A 20,456-nucleotide genomic window follows, 5' to 3' on the forward strand; every position below is an offset into this window, starting at 1 on the left:
GTGTGGGCTTTCTCTAGTTGTGGCAAGTGGGGGCTACTCTTTGTTGCAGTGTGCAGGCTTCTTATTGCAGTGGCTTCTCTTGTTGTGGAGCATGGGCTGTAGGTGTGAGGGCTTCAGTAGTTGCAGCACTCGGGCTCAGTAGTTGTGGCTCGCACGCTCTAGAGCGCAGGCTCAGTAGTTGTGGCGCACGGGCTTAGTTGCTCCGTGGCACGTGGGATCTTCATTTATCATGCACATAACAACAGTATATTTTTATATCTCCTCTCCCAGCCTTTGTGCTGTGTTCATACATTATACCTCGACATGTTATAAACCCTGTGGCACATTATTTTTGCTTTCTACAGTTGACTGAGTCTTTATATTTACTCATGTAGATACAAATTCTAATGTTTGTCATTCCTTTGTATAGATCCAGATTTCCATGTACTATCATTCTCTTCTTGACTGAAGAACTTCCTTTAACATTTCTTGAAATGGAGGTCTGCTAGTAATGAATTATTTAGGTTTCATCTATTGATATTTTAAGACTTTAAGTCTTTGTTTTTGAAAGATATTTTTTTCTGGGCAAAGAATTCTGTTGACAGGTTTTTTTCAGTACCTTAAAATATTGGTCCACTGTTGTCTAGCCTGTATTGTTTTCAACGAGAAATCAGTCTTTCCCCTCTGGCTTTTAAAAATTCTGGCTGCTTTGAAGAGATTCATTTTTTCACTGATTATGCAATTTAGTTATGATGTTTCTTAGTGTCATGTTCTTTATGGTTCTGTGCTTGGGGTTCACTGAGCTTCTTGGATCTTTGGGTTTAGTTTCCATCAAATCTGAAAAATTTTTGGCCATTATTTCTTCAAATATTTTTCTCTGTCTTCTTCCCTTTGGGGACTCTAATTAAACTACTCTTAGGTTGCTGAAATGCTCTCTTCATTAAAAAATTCTTTTCTATACTTCGTTTTGGATAGTTTTCATTGCTGTGTTTTGAATTTTGGTGATCTGCAGTGGACAAAACTGACACAGTTATGCTTTCATGGAGCTGATATGTAATGAGCAGTTTTATCTTGTGATAAGACACCATGAAGAAGTGCATACAAAGGACCCTTCTTAGAGATGAATTTCAGCTGAGCACGGAAGGAGAAGACATCAGGCACGTGAAGAACAGGGAGACATGTCCTAGGTGGCGGGAACAGCAAGCGTGATGAATGTCTGCCCTTTGGTTGGGCAGATGTTGTCTGTCTCGGGAACTGAGAGGAAGCCTTTGGTGTGGTTGGCAGGCGCCAGATCACACAGTTTTGTAGGGCATGGCAAGAAGTTTGGGTTTAATTGCAGACCTGACAAAAAGTGATTGAGGGGTGTTAAGCAGGAGAGTAACAGTGCAGTGTGTGCTTTAAAACTATTTTTCAACTGCTGTATTACGAATAGATTTCCTGATTCTCTGTGAACTGTCTGGTTTCTACAGAAAAGGCAACTTTCTCACTGAATTTCATATGTGTATGTTTAGTTGCTATACATATGTAAGTACAGCAGCATAGAGGATAAACCATCTAAATAGCTGTCAGTGGAAACTACCGTAGCTTACCTGAATGACCCTTCTGTCTCCCAGCTGGTGGAAGTGAAGGGCCCCAGTGACCGTCTTTCGCAAAAGCAGATGATCTGGCTGGATGAGCTGCACCGGCTGGGGGCGGACGTGGAGGTCTGCCACGTGGCTGCGGTTGGAGCCAAGAGCAGGGGCCCCAACTGAGAGCTGTGGGCCTGGGAGCATCTGAGAGCGTCAGAAGCGTCAAGTGTCACTACATCTTATTTAATTTTGATTTTGTTGTTGTCGTAATAAACCTGGCAGTGTAAGGACTTATCACTGTACAGTGTCTGTGTATCACAAACCTCGGTATTGGCTTCAGTACACTCACTGATTCCACACAGCAGGTAATGAACTTTTAAAAAGGTCAAAACCTTGGTGGCCGTTTCAGGAGCTAGATGCATCTGACTTACAGGAAAGCTGGAAAACCCCCCAAAAGGAGATGATTCACAGCTTTAGGTCTTTTATAAAAGGAGCATACACAATGTTTCTCTCTAAAAAGTATATTGGAAATGGAGATTCCTTAATTTATCTCTGTTTTTCTATACTGCCCTTACACATCTGGCTGCTAAAATTCTTGTTTTATGATTATCCAAGATGGGCATAAACAGATGAAACTCTGATTTCTTTAGGAATTAAGAAACAAATTCTCATTAACTTCCTTATTATTTCTGTCAGTGCTTGCTCTCGGGCCTGTGTCACCAAAGGGAGGGACATTCGTTATCAAAGGCAGTTGTCCCTTTTCGTCCTTCTCCTTGGGAACATCCCTAATGACTAGAGGCAATTTCCTGTATGCATACAGATCTCATTTTATTGTGCTTTGCAGATACTGCGTTTGTATAAATCGAAGGTCTGGGGCAGCCCTGTGTCGAGCGAGTCTATCAGCACCATTTTTCTAGCAGTATTTGCTCACTTCAGGTCTATGGGTCACATTTGGGTAATTCTCACCATATTTTAAACTTCTTCATCATCATTATATTTGTTATGGTATGACTTGCTGAAGGCTCAGATGATGGTTATACTTCAAGGTAAGAACACTTTTTTTTAGACATAATGCTACTGCACACTTAAAAGACTACAGTATAGTGGAAATATAACTTTTATATGCACTGGAAAGTCAGCAAATTCACATGACTTGCCTTATCGAGATAGATAGATACTCGCTTTATTGTGGGGCTCTGGAACCGACCTGCAGTATCTCCAAGGTGTGCAGGTACAGGGCTGCCCGTCACTGTTGGAAGAGCCTTGGGCTGGGGAAGGTGGACGCAGGACGGGGTTTATCAGAACGGTAGGCCCAGGTGTGCCGGGCCAGGCTCCCGCTCCCAGAGACTAGTTCCAAGACCTTCTTAAGGAAATGGTACTCCCCAGCTTTTTAATTTGTTAAATGGAAGGACGAGTTAGAGCCTGGTCCATGAACCCACATGGCCATGACAACAGCCAGTTGTGAACTGAGGTTAGAAATGTTACCGATCTCTGCCTTGCTTTACAGCAGACAGAGCGTCGCGTGGACGACACACAAGCACAGCTGAAGAAAACACCCTCGCTTCTTGATGCTCCGTGTTCTCGCAGGGGATTCATATTGACAACGAAGGCAACGATTCCTGTGAAAATTTTATTAGCAGTCAACACTTCCTTCACATTCACGACTGCTGAAAAGCAGGGTCTCTCACCTTCCTGCACATCCTACTTTAACCCAAGTCACAGTCAATTTTAGGCACAAAGGTTTTCATTTTCTCTCAAAATCAAGTTTTAACTGCTTGAGGTTACTACTACAGCAAGCAGATTTTGTTGAAGGACACGTTGAATAGTTTTCACCCTCTGTTAGCACAGATTAATATACTTTCTTAAATAAAGTTAGAAATTTTTGGTTTTAAAATTGGTTTCCATCACAAAACAACAGTAAGACATGGTACACCTTTAAGTCCGATCCTAGCGAGTCCGGAGCTGCCTGACGCCTGTGTGGCCCTCTGTCAGCACAGGCTCCGTGTCCGCGTCCAGAACCACATTCGGACTCTGTCCCCACACGTCCTCCATGCCAGCAGCGTGCCAGGCAGCTCTGCAGGGGCCAGGACTCAAGGCTGTAGTAGTTGTTTTTCATATTATGCACGATAAACTGTGGCACAATAATCATTATATAACAACTGTTCAGCGAAAATAAACTATATTTTACTACATTTGATTATCGTACAAAAATATGCAAATTTTCTATTTTAAAACAGTATTAATAGTACCTAATCATTTTTAAACTTGCAAGTTAACCAAAAAAAAATTACTAAAAGGGTTGAAATAAATGTGAGAGGGAAGAAAAAAGCTATAAAGTAAATGCTCAATCCAAAAAAACAGTAACAAATTCAGAACGATTTGTAATAATAAAAAAAGCAGCCTAATGAAAAAGGAAGAAGAATTATTACACTTCCAGTGGCAGGATATGCTGTGGGGTTTTCAGGGGACCGGAGCTGGTTTCCAATCAAGGACTTAAAACGTTTAATGGCAACAGTGCTATTTATATAAACTAAGAAAGCCCTTACTTTCTAGACAAGTTGGCAAAACACTGGGTTTATCCACACGATGGATTTGCTAAGACTGCATAGGAACTTCTGTCCCTGTAAGTCCAGAGACATTATCCAACCATTTTTAAAAGGCAAATAATTCAAATAGAAACATCTATTTGTTACATATAAAGGTAAAACACACTGTTTTGAAAAAACTTGTTTTAGAAAAGGACATAAGCTAACTAGATACTTTACTATAAACGTTTTTTAAAAAGCTTAAGATGGCAGTTTAAGAAACTAAATAACAGCCACATTGAAGACATCCATCTTTTACACAGAAGTGAGGGGTGTCGGGGAGGCTGTGACCGGCATGGCCACAGTAAGCTCCAGCTCTGGCCCATAGCTTTGACTCGGCTCTTGTGACACAACCTGAAAACGGGAATTTGAGACGAGAGCACACCTCTGTCTGCGCCTCGGAACACCTGTCACAGGTTGGGTGGGGCGGGCGCTCTCACCATTTGTTACAGTGGCAGTATTTTGAGAGAAGTCCGTTGTTACTCTCCTGTCCTCCCTTCCTAAGCACTAAGCACTCAGGTGACCTGACTCAAGACCTCATCACTGATTTCCAAGGGAAAGTGCCCCCGGGAGTGCTCCCCACTGGACTCTGACGGGGCCTCTACTTTGAGGGTGGGTGTCAGTGATGCTGCCGCACCGACCCGGACCCTGCTCCAGACCCGCTGTGTTCGGTGACTTTCAGAGGGATGTGTGCCTCTGGGGACTCCTGGCTGTCGGTATGATGCTGAGTGTGACCAGCCTCTTTCCAATGTGCAGTGGGACTTTGACACCCTAATTTAAAAAACAAATTCTGTTTTACTCTGTGTTCTTCATATCTTAATATTAATGTCAAAGGCACTTCTAAATTTAATTAATTATCTATAGCAAATGCTTTTAAAGTCAGCAGTGCATATCATTTTAAAGTTAGTCCTAAGGAAACTCATGATTTTAAAACACAGTGATCTACGGTCCCAAAGTGATCTAAAATAAATTACAGTGTGAGAACACGCAACTCTCAGGTGAGCTCAACTAGAGATAATAGAAAGTGACCAGAAAAATACACAAATACCTACTAACGCACACTGGGGGTTTACTGGATGCTTCGTGAAAATATACTAAACACTAATTTCTTAACTCTCCTGATGTCTGCTTCTCTGGGCTGCTAATCCAACTGAGGATCAGGGAACCTTTAGGAGGTGGCTGGAAAAATGGATGTAGACAAGATAAATGTCGCAGACAAAACCTGATTAGTTTGATCACAGTAATAAGATCGTGGGAATGTCTGCCTGCAAATGATCTAAAAATGAGCCAGACCTAGAATGATAGAAAGAGGACATAAATAACAAAAGTTATACCTATCTTTTAAAAATATTGTGAAGGAAGCATAATTCAACATGTTTTAAAGTATTAGTGCAAATTTCAACTGTTATTCTTACGTATAGAACGATTAGAGCTTCAAACGCCTCGGCCAGCAGTTTTACTTCAGAAGAGACGGTCTCTCGCTCCCTCAGAACGTTCAGAAAGCCACTCCGCCTCAGTCTTCATTTGCTAGTGTCTCAGTAGATAACCATATTTTGGCCCCACTTAAAAACTTGCCTAGCGGTGTCCCTGAAATGCTCCGTCTGCACAGATTGCCCACTGGGGAAAAGGGGAACGAGGAGGAGAGGAAGTCTGGTGTCCCCGGGGCGTCGTGCGGGCCACCAGCGCGGAAGTACAGCCTGCTCTGGACCAGCTCGGGGCAGGGGGCTTCCGGGGGGCTGCCCTGGGGCTGCCGCAGCGCCCTGCTCAGCACGTCCACCTCGTCCGCCAGCAGGGAGACCTTGTGGAAGGCCGTGATGAAGCCCCCGCGCTGGATCTGGGCCTCGGGGACCCAGCGGAAGTAGCAGAGTTTCCACAGTTTGATGTGCATTCCAGAGAGAAGCGGCAGAATCACCCCGTGCAGGTCAGCCGGCTTGGAGAACCACTCTCGGAAGTACTGCTCCGCACCCCTGTCCTGGCTGTCGCTCTGCTCGGGGGGGTCTGGCTTTACTTTTAATATTAATGAATTTCTCCTGGGAAGTAACTCTTGGTCACTGATGATTCCATTCTTTAAGGAAGCTGGCATTCCTCTTAGTGTGGAGCTGTAGCTTTTCTGTACAGAAGAGAGATTTTAGCATTATTTTCCTGGAGCTTCCCTTTTTAGAAAGACAGTAGAAGTGTAATGGTAAATATAAACTCGAAATTAGGAAAAACTGGTAGAATTTCAACCTTAAATAATATTTTGTTCCTTCCCTGGTAATACTTATTCCAATCCTCCTCCACTGGAGCTTAACACTTTTAGGCCTTGACTCTGCCTAGGTTGTAGCCTGCATGGGGGTGGGAGGAGATATATTCTATCCATTATAGACAGACCTCAGAGATACAGTGGGTTCGGTTCCAGACACCAGAGTAAAGTGTGTATCGCAATAAAGCAAGTCACATGAATTTTTTGGTTTCCCAGTGCATACGTAAATTACATTTCCAATATACTGTAATCTATTAAGTGTGCAATAGCATTATATCTAAAAAAAACTATGTACATACCTTAATTTAAGCACACTTTGTTGCTAAAAAATGCGAACCATCATCTGAGCCCTCAGCGAGTTGTAATCTTTTTTCAATAGCAATGTCAAAGATCACTGATCACAGACCACCATCACTAATACAATAATAATGAAAAAACTTGAAATATTGTGAGAATTACCAAAATGTGGCACAGAGACACAAAGTGAGCAAACACTGCTGGAAATACGGCACCGACAGACGAACTCAACGCAGGGTTTGCACAAACCTTCAATTTGTAAAAAATGCAGTATCTGCAAAGTGCAATAAAGCAAGTGCAGTAAAACGAGGTCTGCCTATAATTTGCTGAAGTGTGAATTTCTAAGATTTCTGGTCAGAAAAAAGCTAGACCTGTTGATTCTAGAACAGGCTGAGTGGACGGGCTTCAGGAGCAGGGCCCTGGGTGCAGGGCTGCAACTGCTGACTCTTGAGATGACGACCAGGGCTGTGTGGGCCTCAGACAGCAAGACGAAAAGTCGGGCGGGGTCATCTGAGTGAGAAAGTGAATGACCCCTCCAAACCTGCACTGGCAATGCTGTCATGGGAAGTGACTGGACTTTTAATACTCTGTTCTGAAAAAGATGTTTTTGGTTATGTGTGAGCAAATACAAGGTTTTTATTGTTAGTGCATTTCTGTAACTTACCTTTGTCCGTTTAAAAGACTTCACAGAACCGTTTTGTACACAAGGCGTGCTCTTTCCAATGTAAAAGGGGTTGTGGAAAAGGGTGCAATCCTTTGCTGTAAACTGAAGAGACCAGTCCCAAACTGAGGGGAATTTTAAACCCTTTTCATCACCCAATTGGATATTTTTGCTTATAGCAAATTCCTGCAGAATAAAATATTTGAACATTTGTGGAAAGATGCCAAACTAAGATTTTCTCATAGTAAATTCATTTCTGACGGTCATTCATCATCATACAAACGAACTTTTCTGAACGAGAGCGACTCCAATCCCACTGGAGCCGCATGCTCCGCTTCCCGAGAACAGACATTCCTGGCGCCTCGCACGGAGGAGCGCGCGGAGCCCTGCGCCGAGAGGGGAGCTGGGCCCCTGGGCAATGAGTGTGTTGGTGAGCATGACTCGTGAATGGAGTTCTCCCTGGTGCCATGGCCTGAACGGATCCATCTCCTTATACATCCACAGCCCCAAGCCTGAACAACGCATTCCTTCAGGATGCTCTGCATGAGGCTTCGGCTCACAGAATGTCTGCTCTACTGCTGATTTGATGGAGCAGTTTCACGGATGAGGAATCCAGGCTCAGCACCTTCCCAGACCCGGGCCTGAGGATCCCACAGCTCACTGTGAGGGCAGCCCCCCTTCCTACAAAGTCTTCCTGAAGGCCCACGAGAGCTGTCCTTTCTGTCTCTCTCAGGGGTCACTGCAGCATTTGTTGGCTATACCCATTGCTCCAGATGTGGGTGAGACACAACTTGTGGTTCCGGAAGGTTCCACCAGGGGCAACCAGAAGCTATAGATAGTTTCAAGTTTGGCTTGAGACCCTCCTTACTCATGGTTCTTCCTCTCAGTCAAGGAATTGGGACTAGAAACCAATGGCCCTAACGTAAAAGTGACTGCCACGCGGCATGAGGGTCTGAGCACATCCAGTAAGCAGCGCCCAGAGAGAACCGCAGTCTCGCGTCACGCCTACATTTCCTCTCTCAAATCCTTCTCCACGGGACTCCTGAAGAAAAATAATTTGCTTTGTACAACTTATATTCTACTGACCTAGGAAACAAATGTCCTCAAACAGGATCTTATCCATTACCCATTCAGACAGCCCAAATGTGAAAATATAAATACAAAAGCACGACATTTACGGCACTTAAAATGATTTACATCTTTCAATTGGCTTATTATGAACAATAAACATCAGAGAGAAATACATAAAACGCTCACTGATAAAAATGATACAAGTTCAAGTTCCTGGATTTTTAACCAACTTTAAATAATTCCTTCAGAAATTACCGCTTAAAATGGTAGCTAAGACAGTTTAAACACACAGCTGACTGTACTTCAACGCTATCTCAATAAAGCAGTTCGCGCCGGCCACGGCGGGCGCCACTCACCGTGCTCTGCTGCACGCGCTGGTGCGGGGAGTTGAAGAGGAAGGTGCCGAACAGGGCCACACGGGTGCTGTCGTGCAGCACCGCCAGGTAGGTCTCGGAGAACTCGAAAGCCGCCGGGCACTGCTCCTGCAGCTGCCACGTGGCGTCCAGGAACAGCAGGAACACGGGAGCCTGGCGGACACACGTTGAAACGGGATTACTCAACGCTGCCCTTCAGTGTCCACATCTATTTCCAAACCTCTTGCTGATATGAAGGAAGAGATTAATAAGAAAACAGCGAGGCCTCAGCACTTGGCTCTGAAGCTGAGCGAAGGGTACGTGAGCACATTAGACGGCCGTGTCTAACCTAAGAACTAGGCTGGCCTGAGACGCATCACAGCCCTCCTCTGCCCGCCAAGTCCACCAAGCTGAAGTGGCAAAGTCGACAGACGGGCAGGGCGTGGCCATGTGAATGGGGGACAGTGAAATACGTGTTTCACGTGTTCCAGCTGATCCTGGAAACAATTCTTTAGAACATTTAAAACAAAACAAAAAACCAAAAAACCCCAAGACCAAGAAACAACTCTTTGGTGCACCCTGCAGACTCAGCATCCGGAAACCTTCCCGGAGTTTCAGAAAACAGCTGGTGTGGCCTCAGGGTCACGTGGTGCACCCCCAAGTACAGCAGCTTACGACAGCTACTGTGACAGCTACTGCACCCTGCCCAGTGCTTCCCCGAGTCCTAGCGTTTCAGAAGTGAAGCATTCACTGTTGAGGTTTCCTCAGATGACAGAGACTGTTTTACACGAGACAGCACGAGTCAAAGTGTGCTCTCGGGAGCTACCCTGACCACAAGACACCTGCAGGGCCTGTCACAGCTCCACTAGGAACCCAGGCAGCCACCAACCCCGCAGCTCTTACAAAGATGCCCCCTCAACTTGCCATTCTTAATGTACGTGCCCCATTTTAAGAAACTATGATATTCCAAACCTGATTTTTCAAAATATCTAACATGCTTGTTGTCTGCTTGCAGAAGAGTTAATGCAGCATTTCTTCAAGCAGTTTTCAACTCAGAGAAATTCAACAGGCAATTTTTTAAGACTTTTATCTATATAGTTACGAGAATCTTCATAAGTACCTCAACTTGGACTCTAATCCATGAGTCAGTCTTGGACCAAGAAGCTAAGATGTACTGAAGGCAATATTTAAAAAGTCTCCTCATCTCTTTACGGATGGAGCATCTCTTCATATAACGAAAGGTTTTATCCTGTGCACACTAAAGGACTAATAATAGGCATGAAGGTTTTTGTTACCTCTTTCTCCGATCTCTTTAAGTGGTTGCATCTGTCCAGGAATGGATATCCTGCCATGACCCACTCTTTCTGTATCAGACTCTGAAATCCAGTGATTGTCCTAAAATAGGGATCCAGCATCACTTGAACAAGAGAAGCTACAATACAGCTCAAGTCTCTTCCCTCCTCCTCTGTCAATAAGATGGAAAGAAAATGATTAGTACGTAGAAAAATGCTAAGAGAGAAAGGAAGGAAAGGCAAAGTATATACTTCAGTGTTCTGTGCCTGGGCGGCCTTCAAAATCACCCATGTTACAAAATTTCATTCAGGCCCAGCCACTCTAAAATATTACAAACTTTTAGATCAACTAAAGTAATGTTTAATGAGGAGATGGCCTTTTATCTATGAATGTTTTCCAGATAATTAGAAGCATATCCCTCACACTTTTTACATTTACATGATTTGTGGTAGAAATCTTTCCAGAGTCCATTCTATTTCTGTGCCAAGGATATTAAATATCATTCAATCTTTCTACTGACAGCTTCATATGGTGACTCAGAGGTGAATGAGAGAAATGGAATTGTCCACCATCATCCAAAATGGTGGCAAATATTTCCCTCCCATCTTTTGTAGCTTCCTTTTTAATGAGGCCAGTAATTCTCTGATATCAAAGCCAGTCAAAGAAATCAGAAGAAAACTATCAAATAATATCCCTTATGATTAGATGTAAAAGTCATCAACAAAGTATAAGCAAGCCAAATTATCTCAGGAATGCAAGAATTTATCCTAAGAATGAAACGTTGGTTTAACATCTGACAAAGTAACACACCATAATAAAAAAATAAAGGACAAAAATAACACAATCATCTCATTAGATGAATAAAAAGCATCTGTGTGATGAAAATCCAACATTCATTCTGGATAAAAACTCTTAGCAAACTAGGAATAGAAGGGAATATCAACCCGATAAGAGGAATCTACAAAAACCTACAACTAACATCATTCTTATTAGTGAAAGCCTGGATGCTTTCCTCCTAAGATGGGCAACAAGACAAGGACGTTTGCTCTTGTCACTTCTACTGCACATTGTCCTGGAAGCTTACACAGGGAAGTTAGGCAGGAAAAAGAAATCAAAGGCATCCAGATTGGAGAGGAAAAAGCAATAACTGTGTCTGCAGACAACACATGTATGTACGTAAAAAAACCCCTAAGGAACCCACAAAGGACTACTAGAACTAATGAATGAGTTTAGTAAGATTGCAGGAATTCTATACACAATCACAACGAGTACACAAAAAACTTGAAAATGAAATTAAGAAAACAACTGTATTCACAATAGCATCAAAAATAAAATATTTACAGGGAGATTTAACAAAATAAGTGCCAGAGTTGTACACTAAAAACTTATAAAACACTGCTGACATGACATGAAAGAAAACCCAAATAAATGGAGAGACATTCATTTCATGGATTGGCAGATTGAATATTGTTAAGATGGCATTCTCCCCAATCTACAGGTTCAACATATTCCTATCAAAATCCCAATAGGATTTTTTGCTGATCCTAGAAGTTATAAAGAAATGCAAAGGACCTAGAATAACCAAAACAATTTGAAAACAAAGTTGGAGGACTTACATGTCCTAATTTCAAAACATACTCTAAAGCTACAGCACTCAAGATAATGTGGTACTGGCGTACGGACAGACATAAAGATCAATGGAATAAAACTGAGAGTCCAAAAATAAAGAGCCAGTCAGCAGACCTTTGCCAAGGCATGTCAATAGAGAAAGAACAGTCTTGTCAATAAATGGTGCTGGGACAATTCAATAAACACACATGCAAAAAAAATGAATATAGATGTTTACCTCACATCATACACAAAAATTCATTCAAAGTGAATCACAGGCCTAAATGTAAGAGCTAAAACTATAAAATGCTTACAGAATAAAACATGGGAGAAAGTCTTCATAACCTTGAATTAGGCAAACAGTTCTTACATATAACACCAAAGATGTGATTCATAAAAGAAAAAATGGATAAATTAGACTTCATCAAAATTTCAAAATTTGTGCTTCAAAAGTCATCAAGAAAGTGAAAAGACAAACCACAGACTAGGAGAAAATATTTGCAAATCTTATAAAGATACAAAGAACCTGTATCTAGAATTGTAAAGAATTCTTTGAACTCAATGATAAAACAACCTAACTGAAGAATAGACAAAAGATTTGGTATTTCACCAAAGTCAATATATGAACGGCCAATCAGCACATGATATGCATTAGGGAAATGCACATAAAAATTGCAATGAACTCCCACTTCACACTTACTAGAATGACTACATTCCTAACAGCAGACGATGAAGTGCAGAAACAAACCCTCACACACTGCTGAGGGGAAGGGGAATCGGGTATGGTCACTTTAGAACACACTGTGGCAGTTTCTTACAAAGCTGAACATAAATGTACCATAAACTCAACAATTCTACTTCTAGGTATCTACCCAAAATAAAGAAAAACATATGTCCCCACAAAGACTTTTATGTGAATGTTAAAAGCAGCATAATTCATAACAGCCAGAAAGTGGAAGCAATCCAAATGTCCACCAACAAGTAAATGGATAAATAAAATGTGGTATTTACAACAATGGTACACTACTCAGAAATAAAAAGGAGCAAACTGCTGAGACATGCCACGTGAACGAACTTCAAAAACATGCATGTGAGATGAAAGAAGCCAGAGACAAAAGACCACATACTACATGATTCCATTTATATGAAACATCCAGAAAAAGCAAATCTAGAGAGACAGAAAGCAGATTAGTGGTTGCCTGGGGTTGGGACACAAGGAATCTTTTCGGGGTGAGAGAAAATTTCTAAAACTGGACTCTGTTTATTAAAAATTATTGAATTGCACATTCAGAACAGGTGCATTTTATAGTATGTACACTATACCTCAATAAACTGTTTAGAAAACACATTCTAAAATAAAGTGTTAGTAAAATGCAGGCTCAGTATCTCTTCTGAGGCATTTTACATGGCAACAAATGCATGAAGAAGCGTACTAAGTAGGGTTCCGGAACAGGATGAGAACACCACTGGCTGCGAGAGGTGCGGGTTCTCAATGGCTGGCTCTGCATGTGTCTGTGAATTACATACGCGCTGCCGGCATGAGCTAAGGATTACTGGAAACAGTGACTTACTCTTCTTCTTTTCCCCCTAAGGCTTGTCTTGTCACTTTACTTTGTTAAAGTCAGCTGAATTTGACAGTTGGTAAAAATACTTCTGTAAGCTTCAGTAGCACAGCATATTCATGAACTATGCATGAATATATTATAAAATCAGGTAGCTTGTGGTTTATTAAACTTTATCTGTAAGCTTAAAAATGCTATTAGCTGTAAAGTTATTTAATATACAATTATTCTTTGCTTAACTGAAAGTTTTTTTTTTTATTGACATCTATTCCTACCAAACACTAGACAAAATTCACATTGCTGGCTACTCAGTTCAGTCCATTTCTTGACCAAACTGTTTCTTTAAAGTCACAATCTAGCATGAGCCAGAGGCATTTCAACTAAAATTTGTATGAATCAGAAAGATAGCAAGATGAGAGAGAAAGGATGCTCTGCCGAGATTAATACTCTGTCTGAATCCAATGAGGGCTGTGACCCACCCTTGCCATAATACAGGAAGGCAGATTTAACACAGGGCAGAAAGTCTTGACTCCTTTCTGTTCTTCTGTCTGAGGTCTTTGTGCCACTGTTCAATAATGTGCGGGATCTGTAGTGTATCTATCTGGTGGCATGCAGTAAGTAGGAGACGGCTAAGATGCATGTAATTACTTGGGTGTGGATCCCCAGTCAAGATGGCTGGCCGGGGGACCAGTGTTGTCAGTAATGAATTACCTTGTAAGACTACAGACAGACGCTTGCTTTCCAGCATATACACAAGTTCTGCTGAATGTTTAAGGAATGCCCTGGAAAGAGAAACAGAAAAATACTGTTAAAGACCAAATTTCCACCACGAATATATGTTTTAAAGTACGTGAAGTCAAGCAAATCTGATCTTTCATGATACGTGTTTATATTCTCTATAACCTTGTGGAATTTCTTCAGTATTTATACGATTCATCCACAGAGTACAGTTTGATTTTTATATCAGGGAAATTCATTAACCTTTGTTGATTTACATGACATTCTTGACATCACCGAACTACAGAGACGGGGAAGAGATCAGTGGTTCCCAGGGGATGGGGATGGAGCTGCTGGGGCTGGGGGTGGGAGCCTTGGTGACGGAGCAGCTCTGCATCCTGACTGTGCTGGTGGTCACGTGAATCTACACACGTTAAAACTGCACAGAAACACACATGAGAGCACGTGTAAACTGGGGAGACTGGATAAGAACTGTAGTTTGTACTACTGTCGGTTTCCCGGTTTGATAACCATAGTCTAGTTATGTGAGCCGTTACCACTGGGGGGGCTGGTGAGGAGTGCACGGTCCTGTAATATTTTTGCACCTCCTGTGACTCGATAATTATTTCAAAATAATAAGTTAAGAAAAAAGGAAAGCAGTTGTACAAACCTTACATATTCTAACCACCGTGTATTTTCCAGTGAAGACAGCCATTTCTCTTCAGTTTCTTCAAATGGTTCTGTAATTAATATAATTATACATATGTAATTATACACACACACTCACATATATATAGGCATATAACACTTTTGGCTTCTTAAGCTTACTTTTCATGATCAAATTGAGAGCTAGGTGATACATCAGTTTTTAACATTTAAAAGCTCGCTTTAAGAAAGTCATGCATTTGCATTTAGTCATAAAAACATTTAAGAAGGCACGTCACAATTCTGCAAGAAACAAAACAAAGCGTTCCCCAGGTCTCCATCTCCTCCCCTGTGGCTCTCCCAGGGAAATCTTGGAGAGTCTGCCCGCCTCCGCCCCCTGCCCCCTAAGCAAGCGCTACAGACCCCGGCCCCCTCCTCAGCTTCCTCACCGCAGGCCTGCCCCTCCCTCCCTGCTGCCAGCACCCGGTTCTCATGGCCTTGGTGGCTGACCCCTGCAGGAAACGGGGCAGCTTCCTGGCGGGGCCTGTCCTGGCCTGTCTCGAGGTGCCCCTTGCCTCACGCTTCAGCCACATGCTGCTCACGGGACGGCTGAAAGACAGAGTCACTGTGTTTCTTAAGCACACCCCCTCCCAGCTCTCCTTCCAAGCCGGCGCCAGTCCTGCCGCCCCTTGACAAGGGGCTCTCTCTGTGCACACCTCACACCAAAGGTGCTTTCAAGTGAGTCATCCCTCCAGGGTACATCGAAAGCACCCCAGAAGCATCTGCTCTAACAGACATATGGGAACTCTGAGACTGCACAGATTATAACATGGCTCTGTTTGAAATTCATGTCAAGTCACGCATCTCAAAATATAACTGAATACATTAAGGTCTTCATAAGTTTGTCTGTGAGGTAGTAGGCTGTTCTACTGAGCAGACACTTTTACAGAAGCATCCTACCAGACCTTTCATGATCTGAAAGTGATTTAATTGGTGCACTTTTCCTACAAAACTGAAAGCAGCTTAAACTTCATTTTCTAAGAGCTTCTGACATTCTCATACAATAATAATTTGTACAAATATTTCAACAAGCCTCTACTTAAATATATACCTATTTCTAAATTTTTAAGTAATGTCACTTTTCCTGACATGCCTCATACAATGCCTCATATAATCACCCATTCATTATTTACATATATGTAAAATAGAAATGAAGTTACCATTAACACACAGTTGCTTAAGTTTTACAAAAGCCGCCTGTATTTCTTGGATATTGGGCAAGGTCTTATCCAAATCTGATTTGTAGACATCACTTCTCTGTGGATGACTTTTAGTTATGGCATTACAAATCCTAATAAAGACAAAATCCTTGAGTCACTACTCATTCACGTATTCAACATACATTTTTTGAGTGCTTGCTGTGAGCCCAGGCACTGCTCTGAGGGCTGGGGACAGAGAGAGGGACATGCAGTCTGTGCTCTCGGTGGGGGGGGGGGGGGGGGGTTGAGGAGAGATGACAGGCCGTGGTGAACGCCGAGGGTGATGGAACGTAGTGGATGCAGGCTAGCTCGGGTCACGTGGTGAGAAAACGCTCCTCTGTGATGACGATACCGGAGCTGAAGCCCAAATGGCCAGGAGCTGTGCAAAGACGGGGGACAGTGTTCCAGGCAGAGGAGCTGCTAGTGCAAAGGTCCTGTGGTAGAACAGAAGCCTGGCTGTTGGAGAAACCTAGCGAGGGCCAGTGGGGCAATGATGACGTGTCTGAGGGAAAAAGGGTGGAGATGAGGTTGGACGACAAAGAGAATCTGTCCTAGTTACGAAGAACAGAATAGCTGAAAAAACAAAGGGAATTAAAGTAATTCTTCCCTTAATAAGTTAAATAATTAAAACTGCCACTGGTTCTAAGGTTTTCTAGTTAACAGTGTTGCAGCCTTGCCTTTCACAGCTACACTCCTGACGGAGCACTTAATCAGCGACATGTCCACAAGGCAGGACAAGGTAGGACAGAACGGACATTAATCACTAACGTGGTTAAAGTGAAATTTAAATCCACGAGAGAATACAGACCTATGGGACTGCAGTCACCCTCTCCAGAAAACTGAAGGGTCATTTGAGGGTCACTTGATAGTTATTTGCTTCAGCAAATGTGGCTGTCAGTTATGGCACTGTGGAAAAAACGGACGACCTGGCTGTCCCAATAACAGACTGTGATACACAATTTCTGAGGCTCTCTGAACCTGCTTTCTAAGATCTTTTCCTTTGTTCCTCATTTATTGGATAAGTATTGAATAAATATTCAATTGCAGGTATTTCCTGGGTGCTGAATATAGCTGAACAATGGTGTGCAAAACAGACACAGTTCTGTCACCTCATGGTCTCGTAAGGACAGGCAGTAATCAAACTGTAACACACACGTACAATAAGGAACTGAAATAAGTGTTAAGAAGAAAATTAGAGCGATATAGCGAATGTGTAACTTGAGGCCAGATCTAATTTGGGAGACAGGGGAAGGCTTATCTTAAGGAAGTGACGTCTGAATGCAGGTGCAGAAAACGAGCGAGTACGGAGTGATGGGTGTGTGTGTGTGTGGCGGGGTGTGTGTGTGTGGGTGTGCGTGTACGGAGTGCTCATGGACCAGCGTGAAGAAGGTGGCCCAGGAGGAGGGGGCAGCACAGCCAAAAGTCAGGAGACACTAAAGACCAGCAAAACCCCAGGGCGGCCGGAGCCCAGAAGGGACAGGGTGTGGTCCTGGATGAGACACGGGAGGAAGGATGAGGCCCCTCCAACACACTGGCAGAGGTGGAGCTGGGGTGGAAGGAGAGGGGTAAGGTGTCTGAAAACTGAAGGACAGAATCTGACGACGGACTGGACGTGAAGGGAAGTGAACGACAGGCATTAGGGTGACTCCTCGGTTCCCAAGAGCAGGCTGGGGGTGGGGTGGGGCAGGAGGCGCGTGGTGCCCATATACTTGAGTTTGGTTTTGAACATGAATTTAAAGGGCCTTTGAGACCTCCACGTGGAAAGTGTCAACTTCGGTTGGAGATATAAATCTGACAGTCACTAAAGCCACTGACGCGGGTGAACTTCTTTCAGAAGGGAATACAGAATGGGAAGGGGAGGTGGCCTGAGACAAGCTCTAAGTCGTGTCTGGAGACAGGAGGACGGGCTGGCAGGGGCATGGAGTGCAGCGGGGACGAGGAGCTTCAGGAGGTGGAGGGGGGCAGAAGCCGGGCCCAGGGAGAGCCTGGCCAACAGCGGTGCCCACTGCGTGAGGACGCCTGAGAAAGGCCTCCTGCTTCACCGACACGGAGGTCACTGGGGACTTCGGCAGATGACAGCAAACTTGCTCATGGTAGCCAATTACACCACTTTTAGTTATCGTGACTTGGCAGACCTAGGACACATCGAACTACAAGAAAAATCTGATGTGTCCTGAAGTGTCTCAACTGGAAATCACTGCACTTTGAAAGCTCATTAGAAGCAACATTACAGAAAAGTGTCAGCAACGTAAGATCTTCAAGTGTCTTATAAGCCAAAGTATTAAATTACATTTAATATAACTTAAATGTTAATTTCAATATATTCAATTCTCTCCACAGTGGTAATTCTTGTATGGAACACACGGTGCTTCCCAGCTATCTTTAGCTAGTCAGGAGGTTACTGTACTTCTCTATGACAACGAAAGATGCCCAAGTACCAAGGACTGTCTCCCGCTCACCTCTGGTCGATCTTCCTCTGCTGCAGCACGTCTTTTATGAGGGCCGTGCGCACAAGAGCACTGCCGTTCGAGTGGCTCCAGCACCAGAACTAGGAGAGAAGCAGAGTCTTTACTTAACTGGGGGGAAAAATGGACAATAGTATTAATGAAATCCAACAGATATCACTTACTGGCATCCTTCTTCCAACAAAAGAATGGGAGAAGATCTTTAGATCTTGGTCTGCTAAAGAACTTGGCACTACAAAGTACTCTGGAAGGCTGGAGAGGAAAACACGAATTGTAATGTAAGAGCCTGTGCTTCAGGCAGGATAAGCGTGCTCTGCAGACCCAACGTTTAATTAACGTGCACCCTACTCAGTGGCCGTGCAGTGGGCACCATGGGTGCCACTGATGAGCCTAGACATCTCATCTAAAACGCGTGCGATGTGCTCAATTATCACAGTCGTTATACTTACAGCGGGGGAACAATCCAAAGGAAGCATCTGAAATATTTTCCAGAACGACTATTAATCAAACATATGCAATTTCTGAAAAACATGTCCACCATCGTTCTCTCAACAGGCTATGGGTAGGAGATACCAGGCACACCAGACCAAAACAAACCAAGCCCACAAATCTCCCGAGAAGCTTCCACCCCCTTCTCATCTCCCCCTTCTCTGCTTCCCATCTTCCAAAGGCAGGTGGACTCCGGGACGTGGGTTAGAGAGCAGTTACTACCGGGCAAGCTCACTGCACCTGAAGACATCTCTTTTCCTTCCTCTGCTCACATGGCCAGGTAGGGGACAGAGGCAGGCCCTGTCACAGGCTTCTCAACACATAATGCACGCTGGCCACAAAGTTCAAATTCAAGGGGAGGCAGAGGAAGACTCAAGCCGCGTGCTCCCAAGCCCCTTCCTCAGCACTGCACTCCTAGAAGGTCCTCGTACTTTGTTCACAACACTGCTTATCTGAAAAAACTAAGGAGGACTTGAATGACATTAAAACAAAACACCCCCAAATCCGAATACTAAATAATATTGAACAAGTAAAAAATTAAAAAAGAATTTTCTGGTCACTTTTGGAGGATTCTAGGAAAGAGCTCCTTCTGAAAACTGGTTAAGTAAAGGGGAAAAAGTAAACACTGATACTGCCTTCCTCATACAAACTGTATCTCAGGTACTAAAGAGTTGCTGAGAGAAGAGTTCGATAGAACTAGAATATGACCAGTAGCAATCCTCAGTAAATGATGGATCTGGGCAATGATCCTCACTGCTAATGAATAACCATTTTTGGCAGCTAAACCCACTCTGTAAAAGGGGAACTTAGCAGTGGGTGGAGCAGGCTGACTGCTGTGGGGCCCACAGGTCAGTCAGCGTCACAGTGATGCCTGGAGCCCCGGTGATGCCACAGGGGGTGCCCGGCCCACCTGAGGAAGCGTTCTTACCCCAAACCTGGAACGGAACCTAATTACAGCTGACCCTTGAACAACGCTGGGGCTAGGTGTGCAGACCCTCTGCACAGCCGAAAATCTGCATATAACTTATAGTTGGCCCTCCCTATACGTGCTTCTTCCACACCCATGGTTCCGCACCTGCAGATTCAACCAACGGGGATCCTGCAGTACTGTAGTATTTACCATTAAAAAAAAATCTGCATAAAAGTGGACCCATGCTGTTCAAATCCGTGTTGTTCAAAGGTCAGCTGTAATTATTTAAGCCCCTAGAGCTAGCTAACATTTCAGATACAGTAGACAGTGGAACACATTAAAGGACACCACAGTGATAAACCCAGCAATATCTAGAAAGGGAAAAAGTCCATAGAACATTTGACCTAGTTTTGTCAACAACAAAAAAATGGCAGGTAATAGATTAAAAAGCCTGAGACAGATCATGCAAGTTCAGTGTGACCCTGATCTGAACAAACCAACCGTAAAAGACACTTACAAGATACGAATGCAAATAAACACTGACTGGATGATTGACAATACTACTGGAATTATTATCAATTTCTTTCAATGGATATTGACATTGCGATTATGTTTAAAAAAGTCCTTATCTTTAAAACAAAATATTCATTAAAGCATTATTAAAAATAAATATTCCATTAGCCATAACTTGAAAGTTATCAATGACAGCAGAGTTTGATGATTACTCCTAAGAAGTCACTCCCAGGCATGAA

General features: G+C 43.3%; 2 protein-coding genes across 8 annotated transcripts in view; one reads left to right on the forward strand and one right to left on the reverse strand.

Moving 5' to 3' along the window:
* Positions 1-1,841, forward strand: part of FAN1 (FANCD2 and FANCI associated nuclease 1) — a 29,955-nt gene extending 28,114 nt beyond the window's left edge. For all 3 annotated transcript variants that reach the window (XM_007167504.2, XM_057543865.1, XM_057543864.1), the window contains one exon: positions 1,593-1,841. In XM_007167504.2, coding sequence (XP_007167566.2) covers positions 1,593-1,730 — 138 coding nt within the window. In that variant the 3' untranslated portion in view covers positions 1,731-1,841. The remainder of the gene's footprint in view (positions 1-1,592) is intronic.
* A 740-nt stretch (positions 1,842-2,581) lies between these two features.
* Positions 2,582-20,456, reverse strand: part of MTMR10 (myotubularin related protein 10) — a 45,570-nt gene continuing 27,695 nt past the window's right edge. For 2 of the 5 annotated variants that reach the window (XM_007167506.2, XM_007167507.2), the window contains 9 exons: positions 18,470-18,557; positions 18,300-18,388; positions 15,802-15,932; positions 14,607-14,676; positions 13,931-14,001; positions 10,052-10,221; positions 8,760-8,930; positions 7,336-7,518; positions 3,175-6,242 (listed from right to left, as the gene is read on the reverse strand). In XM_007167506.2, coding sequence (XP_007167568.2) covers positions 5,646-6,242; positions 7,336-7,518; positions 8,760-8,930; positions 10,052-10,221; positions 13,931-14,001; positions 14,607-14,676; positions 15,802-15,932; positions 18,300-18,388; positions 18,470-18,557 — 1,570 coding nt within the window. In that variant the 3' untranslated portion in view covers positions 3,175-5,645. The other 3 variants (XR_009007673.1, XR_449781.2, XM_057543866.1) reach the window with 3 other exon arrangements.

The sequence above is a fragment of the Balaenoptera acutorostrata genome, chromosome 3 (assembly GCF_949987535.1).
Source record: "Balaenoptera acutorostrata chromosome 3, mBalAcu1.1, whole genome shotgun sequence".
Classification (NCBI taxonomy): Eukaryota; Metazoa; Chordata; class Mammalia; order Artiodactyla; family Balaenopteridae; genus Balaenoptera; species Balaenoptera acutorostrata.